At 39.4% G+C, this 14,561-nt stretch overlaps 1 protein-coding gene across 21 annotated transcripts in view; it reads left to right on the forward strand.

Annotated features, from left to right (window-relative positions):
- camk2b1 (calcium/calmodulin-dependent protein kinase (CaM kinase) II beta 1) overlaps positions 1-14,561 on the forward strand; it is an 82,215-nt gene that overhangs the window by 35,471 nt on the left and 32,183 nt on the right. For 20 of the 21 annotated variants that reach the window (XM_082555489.1, XM_082555501.1, XM_082555495.1 and 17 more), the window contains exons 8-12: positions 4-87; positions 254-348; positions 2,541-2,663; positions 2,871-2,954; positions 5,169-5,211. In XM_082555489.1, coding sequence (XP_082411615.1) covers positions 4-87; positions 254-348; positions 2,541-2,663; positions 2,871-2,954; positions 5,169-5,211 — 429 coding nt within the window. Of the gene's footprint in view, positions 1-3; positions 88-253; positions 349-2,540; positions 2,664-2,870; positions 2,955-5,168; positions 5,212-8,175; positions 8,272-14,561 lie in introns of all 21 variants that reach the window. The other variant, XM_082555500.1, reaches the window with a different exon arrangement.

Below are 14,561 nucleotides of genomic sequence, written 5' to 3' on the forward strand. Positions count from 1 at the left end.
CAGGATTTGCTGGCACACCGGGGTATCTGTCCCCTGAGGTTTTGAGGAAGGAGGCATATGGCAAACCTGTGGACATCTGGGCCTGTGGTGAGTTGTTCAGAGAAATATACACAAGGCACATATGGTATTTCCTAGATGATAAAAACTGAGAAACAAACTGTCTGAAATCCAGTTTCTAACAAAATGTGCATTTTGTGTGTTTGTGTGTGTGTCTGTGTACTTGTTTGTCCATGTGTTTTTGTGTGTGTCTCAGGGGTGATCCTCTACATCCTGCTGGTGGGCTACCCTCCTTTCTGGGACGAGGACCAGCACAAGCTGTACCAGCAGATCAAGGCTGGGGCTTATGATGTGAGTCTCCTCTCCCGCTCTCTCATTTCTCCCTTCCTGCTGTAATGCCCTCCCCTCCCCTCCCACTGCCCTCTTTCCTTTTTGGCTGCTATTACATAACTCAGTCACCTCATTCATATTTCAGGGGGTGCAAGGGAATGAGCCTCACCTTAGAACACATTGCATGGAGATCAGATTGAGCTCCATGTCAGACAGAGATAGTGAGAGAGAGAGAGAGAGAGAGTCTTCCTGAGTCTGGCAGTGATTCTGGGCTCATAGGACACAGTGTTTATGCCTAAACACAACGGGACCTGATGGGTTGAGAATTTCTTAACAAATTGCTTGGGGCTGTGTTGGACTGGCCTTTTGGTATCGTTAAACAACACATCCGCAGGGAGCCTGAGTGGCTGTAATGTTGGATGGACATCTACTGGCAACATCCTGAGGTCATGTGTGGTCAGGGAGCTGGGTTGTTTGTTAGTCCCTCTGTGTTTCTCTGCTCTGCAGATTTCCAACAAAGACATGTAAGCTATAAGTAAAGCTGCTATTTTAACACATCGGGGTGTGTTACATACAAAGTTGCATTTCAGAATTGTAATATATTCTAGATGCACTGCAAGGAGGGTAAGCCACAGAAGTTTCATTGCTGAACAGTCTGGATGTTCACAGTGCTGTGTTGAAGTATTTTAGTGGAAGGTTGACTGGAACAGAAAAGTTTGGATAGGAAAAGGTGCACAAGGATGACCGTAGCCTTGAGGATTTTCACGTAAAGTCAATTCCTCGAAAAAAGAGCTACAGCGGTCACATTTCTTATATCAAGTCTCTTCTGAACCAGAAGTATCTTATCTGGGTTAAAGAGAAGAAGAACCGGGCTGTTGCTCAGTCGTCTAAAGTCCTAATTTCAGATAAAAGTAAATTTTGCATTTTGTTTGAAAATCTTCCATCTGCTGACAAGCTTCATGGAGATGCTGGTTTTCTTATTCAGCAGGACCTGGCACCCCCCCTCAGTCCCAAAAGTATTAACATGACCAAGTTGTTACTGTGTTCAACTGGCCAGCCAACTGGTCTGACCTGAACCCCACAGAGAATCTCTGAAGATGAGGGGAAGGCTGCGATCAAAGCAGCCTTAGTAGTGCCACAGCCTGATTGCTTACATGCCTCGCCGCTTTTATTTATGGTAAAGGAGCTTGAACAAAGTCTTGAGTATATCAGTTAACTAATTAAATTGGACATTTTTGATTTTTTTTTTTTATCTTAATGAAATGTTTACTGGTGTTTACTGTGCTTTATTTTTTTTATCTATTTTTATTTATTTACTTTTATTTACTTTTACTTATTTGTTTGTTTTACTGGTTTTCTGTTATTCACGACCTATAAACTGTAACCATCAGAATGGAAACAAAGAAGGGTTGAAATATTTCACTTTTTTATTGAGTGTCGTATTTATGGAAATGAGGTTTTTTTTTTTATTTAATAATGAAGAAACTGCACTTTTTCAGTATATTCAAATTTTTGAGCTACACATCTAAGCAGTACAGCAAACACACGTTCACTCTGTCAAACGAGAGAACGAACGTTGGTTCATCTACATGCATTAAATTTTGTAGTCACACTGTAAAAAAGCATGCCTGAAAATTAGAAGATTTGTACATGGTACAGGTGAAATACTTACAGAGACATAACATCAAAGAAAATAACTACATAAAGTCATGATAAAAGGCCAAGGCATAGTTAGATTTGCTATTTAAAATCTACTGACTGCAGCATAGATTTAGGAAGGATGTAAGATTGCCATAAACAGCTGGAAATGAGAAGGTAGTCAGAACCACTAAATGTTTAAAGAAGATGAGCCTGAGCTGAGGAGAGCAGCAGAAAGACAGCTTAGAACAGAGCAGGCATCAGTAACGGCACTTATTAAGACAGAAAGGGGAAGAAAAGAAGAAGCTGGGGTAGAGGTGGGTTGCAAAGCAGCCTACAGTGCTAAGGATATGGTAACTTAGAGAGCCAATTGGATAAATAGAGATAAACACAGATATGTGTTAATTTTCAGATGGTGATTATGAAGGATAATTTTGCTCCCCTTATGTGAGGTGTTTAGATGAAGATAGGCAGCAGGTGTAATATGAAAATATGTTTTAATCCATTTAAAGACTATCTAAGGACATTCTATATCCTCTCTGTGAATGTGAGATTTATGTTTTCTCTGCCTCTAGTTCCCATCCCCAGAGTGGGACACAGTCACCCCAGAGGCCAAAAACCTGATCAACCAGATGCTGACGATCAACCCAGCCAAGAGGATCACTGCTCAAGAGGCCCTCAAGCACCCATGGGTCTGCGTAAGTGTCCTCTGCTTGATAGACAAGCAGACAAAAGTTATTTGTACACATCTGGAGTACACTACTGGGTGCCTTAAATGTAAATCTAAAGAAGGCAGACAATGTTCTTTTTATCTTTTTCTTCTCCCTAAATATAATTCTGTATTTGTCACCCTCTTCCTCTACCCACCCCACCCCTCTTCTTCCGTCTCTTCTTCCTTTTCTCAGCAACGATCCACAGTGGCATCTATGATGCACAGACAGGAGACCGTGGAGTGCCTGAAGAAATTCAATGCCAGGAGGAAACTCAAGGTCTGTTCGCATACTCACCCTATTACACTTCTTCCCCTTCTGCTCTAATAAGCTCTCAGTCCTTCTGCTGCTGTCCTCACTCACTTTTATTACCCCATTACTTTAGGGTTCACCAAAGTGATTCAAGAAAACATAAGTGGGTTTAATTGGCCTGCAGTATAAAATATAGCATTTGCTTCATCTATATGATATTTACATATGCAAAGTCATTTCAAATTTAGATTCAGTGTTATGCATGGTTTCCCTTTTACACTGATTTATTGCTTAGATTTTGTGTGGACGTAACAGCTTAGCCATTGGAGCATGACACTGTTACCCTGCTGCTTTTGGCCACTCTTGGCATGGCTTAAATACCAGCACATGGCAAGCTGAAGTGCAGGTGGCTGCAGGCAAATGTTGCACCATTCAACTAACATGCCAACAGCGTCAAACAATTGTCTCAGGCTTTTCACATTTAAAGTCAAGTGGCAAGGTTAGATGTTTTGCTACATAGTGAACAGAAACTGCAAAACACAACAAAAAATATAAGAAAATCAAAGCATGCACAGTATGAAAAGAGGACAAAATGTACAGACAATCAATCTGTGATTTAGTGCATTTAAATAAAAACGAACACAATAACAAATTTTAATTGAATAAATCCAATTCCAGGTTTATGCTAAAATTTAGCATACTATGATTAACTTATGGTCTTCTGGATACTTCCTAAAGCAGGGACATGTTTTATGTGTTAGTGGTCAATAGAAAAAATCTACAATAACCTTTCTGCACACTTAATTTTTGCCGTCTCAAGTCAAACCAATCTACTGTTTTTAGCTTTTAGAAACTCTAGTCCATGACAGGAGGCCAATCGCAAAGAGTTGATATCCAGATTTAACAAGTCCACACAGGAAATAAGAAGGGAGGCCCAAAGCTGATGCATTTCAAGCTGAGAGAGTGGGTTTTAAATTGTGTGTCGAGCCAAAATTCAAAATTGACTTCTTTTTAGTGTACATTGTCTGGTGAGGGGCTAAAAAACTGAGAGTGAGAGAGTGGAGAGCATCAAGAGGAGGGCTGTTTATTTTCAAGCTTTTTTGTGTGTACTTTGTTTTTTAAGTCTTTTTTTTCTAGATTTTACTCTAGTGTAGCTTTAATTTTTTGTAATATGTTGCATAAAATCATTTAGAGATGCAAAAATCTCCTAGACATTTACTGCCTGTTCTTTTCTCTTTAATTCTGAATTTGAGCTGGATGTTTCAGATGTGGACTTCATATCTATTTCTGACCTTTTAGACATTTGTTACTGCCACTCTATTCGCTCTGATTACAGGGAGCGAGAGATGTGTCATGTGTTATCTATTCTGATATTAGGCATATCATCATCCCATCGTCTGTTTGAAATTCCAAACCATTTTTGAAAAGTTTTCGCCTCCAGTTTGAGATGATTTCTCCAGAGAAAAAAAAGTGCTAAGACGAGCTGCTTTCCTCATTGTTCTTTGTTTTTTCTCTCTTCTGTTTTTTTGCTTGTCCTTTGTCTCCTGTCTTTGTATCTCACACATTTTTGTTTGACTAGGACAATACTGCAGAACATTTTCGTGTGCCAGGCTATTATACGGACTCACTTTGCAGTCATGCTGCATTTTATCAAGTAGTTTTTTTGCTGTTGATTTTCATAGCCTGGCCTTGTTGTCAGCGCTTTAGATGTGAGTAGGTCTGAGTGGGTTACATGTGCAGCTTGGTATTCTTTGTTATTGTGGAGGAAAGTTTTTTTTTTTCTTCTCTCTCTATAATTTGAATCTTAATTTGGGGTTATATCTTTATTGGTGATGAATTACTGTGTGTATTTTACACTCCACATTTAAGAAATCATTTATAAATCAAACACGAATAGTGGCCTCTTTCAATTGACTTTTACCCCTCAGCTGTTAAAGACTAATGGGGTATTATTGTCACCCTGCTGGGCGGGTGGTGTAGACACCTAATTTTGAGAGACAGGAGGCTGAGGGGTAGCACTGAAAGCTTCCAGTGTGACTTTCACCTGCTGCAAATCAGGATTGTTCCAAATGAAGACAGTTTTATTGATTCAAGCGGCAAATATAACACTTTAATCACCTGAATGTTGGTTAAATGATGGCTGTGACCAATCAATTGCTAGCAGAAGAGGGGAAAAATGGGTTTTAATTTCCATAAAAATACCAAAATCATTAAGTTTATGTCCTTTTGTTTTCTTCTCAGGGGGCCATTCTTACTACCATGCTGGTTTCTCGAAATTTCTCCGGTAAGTGCTTCTTGAATCCTCCATTTTTGTAAACCTACCATTCATATCTGTGAACCAACACCTGCCGGTATTAAAATTACTCCACCTAAGAACTTGACTTATCCTGTGTATTCACTATTGATCTCTGGTGCCTTCCACCACACATCTTTTCAGCCACAAACAAATTACTGTGTTTCCCACAGAATTACATTCTGTCTGTGAAAATATAGCCAGAGGATGGGGTGGGGGATCTGGTTAGGGTATGTAAGAAAAAGTAGGCTGTCCTAAAGTCTCTGTTTCAGATGCAAAGCTATTGTAGTAGAGCCTAGGAAGAAAATTGATTGGCAAAAAAAAAACCCTGTAAATTATGCTCTATATACAGTTTGTGACAATTAAATAAAGGACCGATAATTGGCTCGGTCTCCAGTAAATCACTCATTAAGTAGACTAACTCCACCTTAAACTGTATTTGGCGAGCGTAGCTGTAGTTTTGCTCTGCAGCACTGATGAACTGCAATGTAGTGGCACGTGAACTACTCTACTCACTTTGGGTTCTGGTTAGAGTGACCCTACATTAACAGCAGATCCCTGGAGTGGATATATGTCGGTGGAGTTGGAGTGTGTGTGGAGAAAAACCTCTGAAGAGGTAGCTTAACAATATCAAGGGCTGTCACATCAGTGACCTGGTCAGCCTGCCGGTATGGAAATATGAGACAGGCTAAAGCCATTAGTATCTGGTTAGCAATGACAAAACTTTTAAACTGTGAAAGGAAGTGTGAAAAGATTGTCCACTAGTAAACTGGCAGCTGGTGTCATTCTCCCGGACAGGTGAAAAAGAAAACACATTGCTAGTTGTTATTTTATGTCAGTGCAGCCCACTCGAGTAAGGTATTTCTGTGGGAAACTCAGTTTTTATTTCTTACAGTGAGAAAAGCAAAGCAGGTAAAATGAGGCTTTTGATGTTTAAAAAAATGGTGGCATGCACCTGGTAAGCACAGGTAAATGTAAATATTTAATGACAGACTCATTTGTCTCTTTTTCAAGAGTTATATTTTACATAAAGATTAAAGAGCATGCTTTCAGATTCACATTTCCATTTCATTTCGATGCAGCTTCAGTGTTTCCCTTGGTTTTCTTGTGTATGTAGCTGTTAACATGTAATGCAGGATGTTTTTATGAAAAGAGCTGTTTTTATGTGATATTTTTCCAATAATTTCACATTTTAAAACCACATTTAGTCTAATAACAACAGCTGCACATTGTTTCTTCGCTGCTCTCACGTCCCGATGTCCTGAGAATATTTTCACACTCTGTAAATATGAGGTACAACACCTAAGACCATTTCAACCTGACATTACATTAACATTTAATGACAGTTTTTCAGCTACAGGAAGTGAATCACCCACAGCAGAATCTTAAAGTACAGCAACAATAGTTGGAAAATGATTCAGTCATTCTGTGTGTGTCTTTTGCACCACGCTGAACTGGAACAACAAAATGTGGGGAAACACTGAATTGATCCGCAAGCTGTTGATGTCTGTGTACTTGTCTTTGTATTTGTTTATATCTCTGTAATAATAACTTTATTGAAGTTTTACATGATCTTGAATCTGTGCTTTAATTCAAGCAACATGGTGTACTTTAGCACTCCCTCTTCCCCTCCCAAACTTTGGGAAATTAATTTTTCAAACTGAGAATTTTTTTTTTTTTTTACCTACGATGTATTAAATGCAGTAGATGGTTAAATAGGAACTTACTAGGTTGATTTTTATTGGCACTGTTGTGGTCTATGAAACGGGAGCTCATCTACTGTACAATGACAAAATATTTTGTCATTTACTGTGTATGAACGTTCTAGTGCTTTAATGCATTCAGGGTAATCGCTTTGGAAGAATTATACCCACGGAGTCTTCATTCTTGTACAAATGTGTATTTTGCATATATAAATGTGTGTATACGTCTGTCTATAAGCATGCTGCTTTAGTAAACATGACTCACAGCAGCTGATTTAACACTGCAAGCATCGGCATGGGAAGCAGTCTGAATATCCACTAAACAATCAGTCAATTCTTAAATCCCCCCACACATACACACATTGACCCAGGTGTGTGGCCTGCCTGTGCGACCGCTCTCAGAGACCTTTTTTCCTACCATTTTTCCTCTTGTGAGAAAGCAGTACTCAAATATAAGAGTAGGTCAGCAGGTGAATGAGTCAGAGAGAAAATGAGACAGAGTTAAAAAAGTAAAAAGTCAGAGATAGGCTTTCAGAGAAAGATAGCTGTGGCACATTACATCAAGGCAGGATCCAACGTCAGTGCTTTATGCAATGGCTTGCTGTATTTTCAGCATATATTATGAATCATGTGTTACACAAATCAGTTTCAGTGTCTGTGCTGGTACAGAGGTGGTTCTATTTCTCATCACATTTCAATGTGTAACGTACCAAATAAAGATGCTGTCAGGAAAAGATGATGTTTTTTAGTTTAGTTTTAAAAGCACAGACGCTACAAATCTAACACAAACTAACTGCGGCTTGATTCTGCATCATCATTGCCATCATCATCCTAACATTAACACTCTTCTCAGGTATTCTTTGAGACAAATGGCAAGATTTAAAGTGTCCCACATGGAAGTAAAGATTTGTGTCACTGCCTGATGTTTTTCTGTGGATTCTTCTGTCAAAGCAGCGACTCCGTTTATAAAAATGCTTTCAGTGGTCTGTGTATATAAATTAATCCTCCTTCTAAACTAATGAGCCCCCGTGTGTCTCCGCCCCTTTTGTTCCTCACCTGTTATTTCCTTCCCCCACCCTACCTGCCTACCTCCTGTTGTATCCGACTCCTCGTCAATCACCTTCTTACTAAATATCACTCCACCCTTTCTCCATCTTACCCCTTGTTCCTCTTTCACCCTTTTCTCACATCCCTTTCCTCCTGGCTTTGTAACTCTTTCTTCACGTGTGACTGGGTATTTGACTTTTAACAGTGGGCAGCAGGCAGACCACCGCTCCAGCCTCTGTCACTGCAGCTGCAGCAGCTGTGGCTGCAGCCGCCGGCACCACAGCAGGGCTGGTGGAACAAGGTATCACGGTGGCTCACCCAGGGCATGCCACCCCTCCCACCCTGCCCCTTGTCTGCACCTGTCTTTGACTCTTTGAACTTCTTCTTCTTCTGTTTTCCCTTTACTCAATCTTCTCTGCTACCCCTCCCTCCTTTCCGAGCATGGGAGTTCAGAGCATGATGGCTGACAACATTGCTAACTACACCTCCCCTCATCTCAACAGCTGCAGTATTAGCTATGCTTCCAGCTAACTATTACCGTGTTTTACATACGACAAATGAAAGAAATTTAAGCTTTTTCCTTTTCACATCTATTATGTTAATAATTTTTAATGTGAAAGAGTTTTGCTTCTAAAACATGTCTTTAAAATACTCATTTAGTTTCTTTTTGATAACCTGTTATTGGACATTTATACAAATTAATGACTATTTAATAGATTTTTAATTACAGATACAATATTTGCATATTCTATTTTCAAAAGATTGCAGTACATTTAAAAAATCCTGTCACTTTAAAAATAAGCTGAAGAAGCTGTATAGCAATAATGATATATTTTTACACATAACAATATATTCTTATAAAAATGACTGGAATTTTACAAACTTTAGTAGCACTGACAACACCAAATGTTTCCATATGACACCAAACGTGACATTTTTAAAACCAATTTACAGTCAATGTGCACTATATGCTTTTTTTTCCCCAATGTAAAAGAAAGATACCCAACTTTTAATTTAAGCTAAATTAATTAATAAAACAAGGATTTTTACTTACATACAATGTTAAGATTTTTAGTTATAAAAGTTTAATTGGCGAGCGCTTGAGATGCCCCATATCCTTTTCTAGAGGATCCTGAAACACATAACATAGGATCATATTAATACATATTTAAAAATATCATTAGAAATGCACTGACACAAGAACAACTAGCAGAGTAATATTAAAACAAACACATACGTTCTCTCCCACTATACAAACCCACACCTTCTGTGTCTGCTGGTAGTGAAAACGCGTAAGAAATAAAATAAATAGTCCAACATTATGACTAACTCTGTCTACTCCAAGTATGTTAAAAAGAATGAATATAAGGCCTATTTAATGTTTTAATGTAAGTTTCTTTTAATGTAACTGGGAAGTATTAATGGTGATCTGATCTATTGGTTTATACATATGTCTCTTCTTGATGTTAAAAACACCACTAACTTTAAATTTAATTTGGTAAGAAAGACTGAAAACATTTTTGTTTAATGAGAAAACCAGAAATTAATTTCCGCAAGATAACTAAATATTACAGCTTCCGTCTTTTTCAATCTATGTTTAGGCTTTTAAATTTGAAAAGGACATAAAGAGTGGAAGCCCAGCTACTGCTGTCATTTACTATGTCAGCACATCTCTCATCTCCTGTCTGGGATTTGATAGTTGCTTCAGAGCCCATCACTGCTCTGTCATTACCACACACCCCTGTTCATCGTATTATCTTCATCTCTGCACAGAGTCACCGAGCATGGCCCAAACGCACTGCTGTCCTGTCTCTCAGTTTCTCTTTTTTTCTCCACTCTTTTCCTGCCATCTCAGTTGTGCCATCTCTGTCATCACTCAGTTTTACCCCATTTCCTTTTTCTGTATTCTGGCATTTTTACTTCTCTGGACATTGTTGATTCTTGAGTCATCCAATACTTTTCCACAACTTCACCAGTTTCACTCCCACTTTCCCTGTTTCCTCAAATGTCACATCTTACCTTTCCCCTCACTCTTCTTTCCCTTTCTCTTCTTTTCTCTGTCTGACAATGACACTGGAAAGTTCACCCCTGTAACTTTAAGGATGGAACTGCCTGAGAGCTGTCGGTGAATGCTGCATGGGGCACTGGACTGGTGCATGCGCTGCAACACAAAGGGACTCTGGTGCATGATGAACACTGTAAATGATGCAAGGCTGGGCTTGTTTTCATGAAGTCGAAGCCTTTTAAAGTTGTTGTGTTTTTTTTTAAGATAAGTCCCGTATTAGTACTTATTCAGTAATTGTGTTGTGAACTGAGCTGTAGGTTTTACAGTCCAGTTTCGTATGTAGCTGTATTGCTGTAACATGTAGTCATTGGTCGTTGGACCAATGTTTTAATTGTAAATGTTGGAGCCTTGTTGTTTTACTTTTCAGACTGAATGTAAGGCTTTGTTTTAGACAACCAGATCTAATTAAAGTCTGTTAACTTCAGCTTAATTTTTCAGTGGTGAAACTGAAAAGTGCTTTCCAAAAAAAATGCCTATTTGTAGTCCTGTAAACTAACCAATCACATTTGAGCAATATTTAGTTGCCTGTACATAACAGCCCACGTTGAGAGCAAGAAGTATTTTCCAGAATCCAAAAACAAGAAATCTTGAACCATCTACATCTGCCCTATCCAGGTATCCTGACTAAGAAAAACTCCAAAAACTTTACAAGGCTAAGTTCACGGGTTCCCAGATTGCAGTTGGCACATGCATTTCTGGATAGTTTAGACCAGATAGCAGTAATTGTTTGGCCTAACCTTGGCACATGCTTGCATGATGCTTTGGTCTACATGTGGCCTTGACTCAGGCATTAACTTGTGGCTCCTTTAACTCAGTCACAACTCAACCACATATTGGTTTGTTCTCAGGTGTGCTGTGGTATTTTTTTCCCCCACATCAGACCACAGAAGACTCACCATAACCTATTTCAAGCCCACTATGTGGTGAATCAACACAGTGGTCATGTTTTAAGAAGTTATGCAAGGCAAGACAAAAAAAGACTTCGTCTGTCTAAACATATTAAGACAAGAAAATGATAAAACTCTGCAATGGCTGTATCAAGTGGTTCAGGTTGACCTAGCTGCCAAACAGCTGCACATCCAGCTGATGCACAACAACCTAAGCAACTCCTATGAGCTTTATATCTTCCCTCCTGACAAATGTAACTTAGCTTGTAGCTTCAGCAACCACTTCAAGAAAAATGTCTATCTTACTTCCTCTTTTATTTAAAAGATGTTAAGTCTGTTAAATTGAAATGTAAGCTTAAAAGCCTCCCTTCACAGACCACAGATCACCTAAATTTTTTACCGTATTGTTCCTTGATGCCATTGTGCATCGGGGAATGCTCATAAGCTTCTTATCACTGTACATTTGCTTAGTAGGGTGCCCGTTTATGAACAGCAAAGAACTTCATGTGACAATCTAGCATTGAGCTAAGGAGACAGAAACAGTGGCTGTGTCCTTGTTTCTATAATCTACTGGGACACCACCGTCCTCTCTGTGTCCCTCAGCCTCCACGAGACTCCGATCAAATATTTATAGTGGACTGCCTCTCCATATCAGCCTCACTTTGCCTCACTGGATTACTAGAGGCCTTGTTCTTTTACACGTATTCATACATTAAAAGTACAAGTAAAATCTACTCAAACTCACTCCAACATCCTGCAGGACAGCAGCGGACAGTCTTTTAATCTGTCCTGGACTGTGTTATATGAAGAAGATATTGAGGGGCTCTTCATTATAGGCATATCTCTCCATTAGCTTATTCCGTTATGTGGGACTTCATGTGAATCAATGCCCATCCCTGCTTTGTTCTTGCAGTGGTCCATCTTGCATGATTTTAATAGAAATTTATTAGTGATGCCTTTGATTTAATCTCTTCCTCCTCTCTCTTCTTGCTTCATGTGTAATTTGTGGCAAGGTAAGGAGCACCCCTTGCTTCTAAACCTTTGGGTTGAACTAAGCTAACGTTGGCTCTTTTCAGATTTCCACAGCTATGCCTGGAACTTAAAGACATTTTTGGAAGATCCAGTTTGACTGAAAAATGTCACTTTGGAAAGCACATTTGAATACCTTCATCACTTCCACTCATGTTCTCCTTACTCTTCCTCTCTGCTCTCATATCCTCTCATTCTCTGCTAAGCCATCAGAGAATACGAGAGAATGAACTTGACACTATTTCTGACCCCATTTCTTCTCCTCAGTAACAACCGGCCTTTGGAAGGAGACTGAGGAAGAACAGCACAACAATTAAACATGCACATTCATGCCTTCCTCACATCCCTCCAGATTACAAAGTGCTTATTTATCACTTCCTATTGCTCCCTTTTTGGCTGCTGAATATGCAAACCTCACTTCAAGCACAATATACTGAATCACTGAGGCAGAAAAGAAAAAATAAGATGTAGTGTGCACACCCTATCTTCCATGTATTTTTCTCTCTTGATCTTTATCTTAATGGCTATTTCAAATGTGCTCTTATAAGGATACAGTTTAAATTTGGCATGGCCTGCAGTGGTCTTTGAAGTGACCGCTCTCTGTTTGGACTTCTGCTCCCCCAAAGAAATCAGCACACAGTCCGAATTCTCATCGACTTGAAGCTTCTGATCACTCAGTGTAGCTGCTTTGGTACATGTTTTGAAATGGAAGTGGGGAAATCAAACAGGAGGTTGATGTTCAGAGAAAGAGGAATGAGGGAGAGAGGGAAGGAAAGAGGAAAAAGCAAAAAGAAAAGAAAAAACAGCCAGACTGCCATAAATAGTGTTTTATGTAACATGGCTGGATACTGATGTGATTGCATCTGATTAGACTTGAAGCTGCACTCAGGCTCTTAGCAAAAAGTCACAGCAAGCATCTATGGAAGTAACACTGAGAGGAATCTGGCTTTTTAACTCCCAGGTGATCACAGCTAGATTATTTACTATAAGATAGGCACACTATGGCAGTGATAATGTAAACATCTTTGTACAAGGTAACCTGTATGAGATCTATGTATAGCACTGACATCTATACTAAAGCAAAACAATATTTCTGAGAATCTTTTTTTTTTTTTTCAAAAACAACCCAATTTAAGCATGTTTAAATATATTTTATTTGCCTTTTGAGAAGGTAGATTTGTGCCTTCTATATCATGCTCTAGCTATTGTCTTCAGGAGTAATTAAACTAACTGAGTTAAGTGTTCACTTTGGTAAATTAAGACACCGCAGACAGAAAATAATGTTCCTATTGTAAAATAATAATGATGATCAAAATAGGAACTCTAGAAGTCATAACTATGCTCTCCTGAAGTCATTTTTCTATCCTTGTGTTGGTGTTTACAGCTGTAAAATACCAACAAGCAAGAAAGTGCATTTTGGTACCAACTTTAAAGCTGTTGAATTGCACTAATTTGCACGTCCAATCTCATCATCTGGTGTCGTGTTAGTGTTAATCCTCTGTCCACATCCCCACAGATGCAGCCACAGGCTCCACTGACCAGCAAGCCAGAGTCTGGCTCTTACTTTGGAGCCCTCTGGGTGAACATGTAGCTATCTAATGCAATCAGACCACCTTACTTTCTGGGCATTAGCAGTGCAGTCACAGTAAATGCCCTGCGGACTGTCTTCTGTTGACTACACGCACTTTCCACTGTTGTAAAGGATTATGGGTATTATGCTCATCAGTGGACTTTTTCTATAGTATCGTTCTTTCTTTCCTGCTTTCCTCCCTCACCCCCTCGTTCATTACCCCTCATTAGAGAGCAGACTGAACACTAATCCTCCTTTGGGCCTCTGTGGAGTTCTTTAAGGCAGGGCTTATTGTTGGGTTTATGGCTGCCGTGTGAGGCAGCCATCTTTACTTTGACTTCCTCATGGCTTCAGGGAGACTTTAGCCTGAGAATTCATGTGAAACAATGCAAATGGAGAGTATTTTTATTTCACTGACAACAGCGTCTTTGTGCCAACTATTCTTAAGACAAACTGATGTGAAAATTCCATATTCGGAAAATTTCTAGTCTGTCTGCTTGTAGCCTGTTTGAGTGGCTCGGGGACTACAGCGGGCTGGCTTATAATTGAAAGGTTGGTAGTTCAATTCCCTGGCTCCTCCGCTTTATATGCCAACTTCTCTTTGGGAGCAATACTGTTCCCAAGGAGACAGTGAGATTTGTGTGGCTGTTTAAAAGCATAGAACTACAGCTACAGCCGCCTGGTTCAACTCAGCTGTTCATCGAAGCGGTCACACCCCAACCCTGAAGCCTTAACAAATGAATGAGTAAAAACAAAACCCAAAAACCTCCCATCAAACAGTTGCTGTCAAGGGGGAAACTATACATAAAGCCCCAAACTGTTTTTTACCAGGCTGTAAGCACATTGTTGACTAATATAATGGTGGGCATTTAACATAAGAGTCAGTGGGGATTGACTGGTATTTAAAGCCAGCCTCAATGACCATCTTTAAGTACTGGTTTTTCTGCACTGGCTTAACTTTTCACCCTGCCACTTTGCAGTTTGACTACCTTAACATTAGTATTACACATCTTTGAGTTGTTGTACATTTGTAGTTCTAT

Source organism: Aulonocara stuartgranti, assembly GCF_965226115.1.
Source record: "Aulonocara stuartgranti genome assembly, chromosome: 12".
Lineage (NCBI taxonomy): Eukaryota > Metazoa > Chordata > Actinopteri > Cichliformes > Cichlidae > Aulonocara > Aulonocara stuartgranti.